Source organism: Antrostomus carolinensis, unplaced genomic scaffold, assembly GCF_000700745.2.
Source record: "Antrostomus carolinensis isolate BGI_N321 unplaced genomic scaffold, ASM70074v2 scaffold45562, whole genome shotgun sequence".
Lineage (NCBI taxonomy): Eukaryota > Metazoa > Chordata > Aves > Caprimulgiformes > Caprimulgidae > Antrostomus > Antrostomus carolinensis.
In genome coordinates, this window is record NW_010301053.1 from 4,962 (window position 1) to 6,283 (window position 1,322).

The 1,322-nt window shown below is 52.7% G+C and overlaps 1 protein-coding gene across 1 annotated transcript in view; it reads left to right on the forward strand.

Moving 5' to 3' along the window:
• Positions 1–929, forward strand: part of LOC104521356 (dynamin-2) — a gene marked incomplete at both ends in the record, with an annotated part of 4,718 nt that extends 3,789 nt beyond the window's left edge. The window contains one exon of the mRNA XM_010163326.1: positions 794–929. Coding sequence (XP_010161628.1) covers positions 794–929 — 136 coding nt within the window. The remainder of the gene's footprint in view (positions 1–793) is intronic.
• Between the last annotated feature and the right edge of the window lie 393 nt (positions 930–1,322).

Genomic DNA, 1,322 nt, shown 5'->3' on the forward strand with positions numbered 1-1,322 from the left:
TGTTCCCAGATAACAATCCTGGAGGAGCCACAATCTCAACCCGAAACCGCAATCCCGGGAGAGCCAGAGCCCGAGCCAAAGCCAGAGAGAGCAAGAGAGGAAGAGCCCCTCATGGATCTCCTGCCCATGGGGGACAGGAGATGGAACAGCCCCTTGGCAGAGCCAGATGCCAATTTAGCTCATTAATTTAAATATTCATTGCCCCCCCTCTTAGATCTTGCTCTTGCAACTGGCAAAACACAGAGTCCTTCAACTTCCAGCGACCACTGAAAACATCAGTGTGTTCTCAGTGTTTCTCTCCTCACAAATCCCAGCTGAACCCAAACCCCAGCCCTGTTCAAACTGTTGGAAAGAAACCAGCTCTGGCCCAGCTCAAAACCAGGCCACTCTCCCAGCCAGAAACCTTGCTGGCACAGAAATAAACTCACTCTCCTCTTGTGCCAGGCTTGTTTATCTCAGCTGGTGGCTTCTTCCAAGGAAATAGCCTGGAACAGCCCATTTTTTGGGAGCAAGCGATGCAGGCAGACGACCCTGCCAACTCCAACAGTGCCAACCTGGCACCTGGGTGATTCCATCTCCACCGGTGCTGCCTGGCAGGCTGCTGTCCTAGAGCAAACAGTGTGGCCTTGGGGTTAGAAAGGACCATTTGTGTCCCTCCTCGACCTGCCCACGTGCTTTGAAACTACCACAAGCAAGGGATTTCTGCTTCTGCAACAGGAATTGGGCTGTGGGAGGTGGTCTGGCTGTCCATCTGTCCGTCTGGCACCTGTTTAATCCCGTTGTTTCTCCACAGAATGGTCCAACAATTTGGTGTGGACTTTGAGAAACGAATCGAAGGTTCAGGAGACCAGGTGGACACACTCGAACTCTCCGGGGGTGCCAGAATCAACCGCATTTTCCACGAGAGATTTCCTTTCGAGCTGGTGAAGGTAAAGTTGAGCTGGGGACGCGCGTGCTGCGGCGACGGCGTCGGGCAGATCTTGTTCCTGTAGAAAACAACACACGTGGCTGAGCTGAGCTCCTTCTTGCCCAGCTCTGACCTCCATGTGGAGCTGGAAGCCAGCGCAGCCCCCTCAGCTTTTCCCTTCCCAACCACTCTGTTGGTTACAGAAAGGAGGGGAGGTTTTATTAGAGTCATGTTTGGGTTGATGTAGGGGGTTGTGGTTTCTGGGTGGTGATGCCTCCCCCTTTGGGCTGGCAAGTGAGGAAGTTCACAGAGTGGGGAGAAAGTTATCAAACCAGGATACTAAAATCTGAAGATCTGAGATAAAAACCAGAGTAAGCCAGGAGAGAGCACAACCTCTGAACCTGCAGCCTCTGAA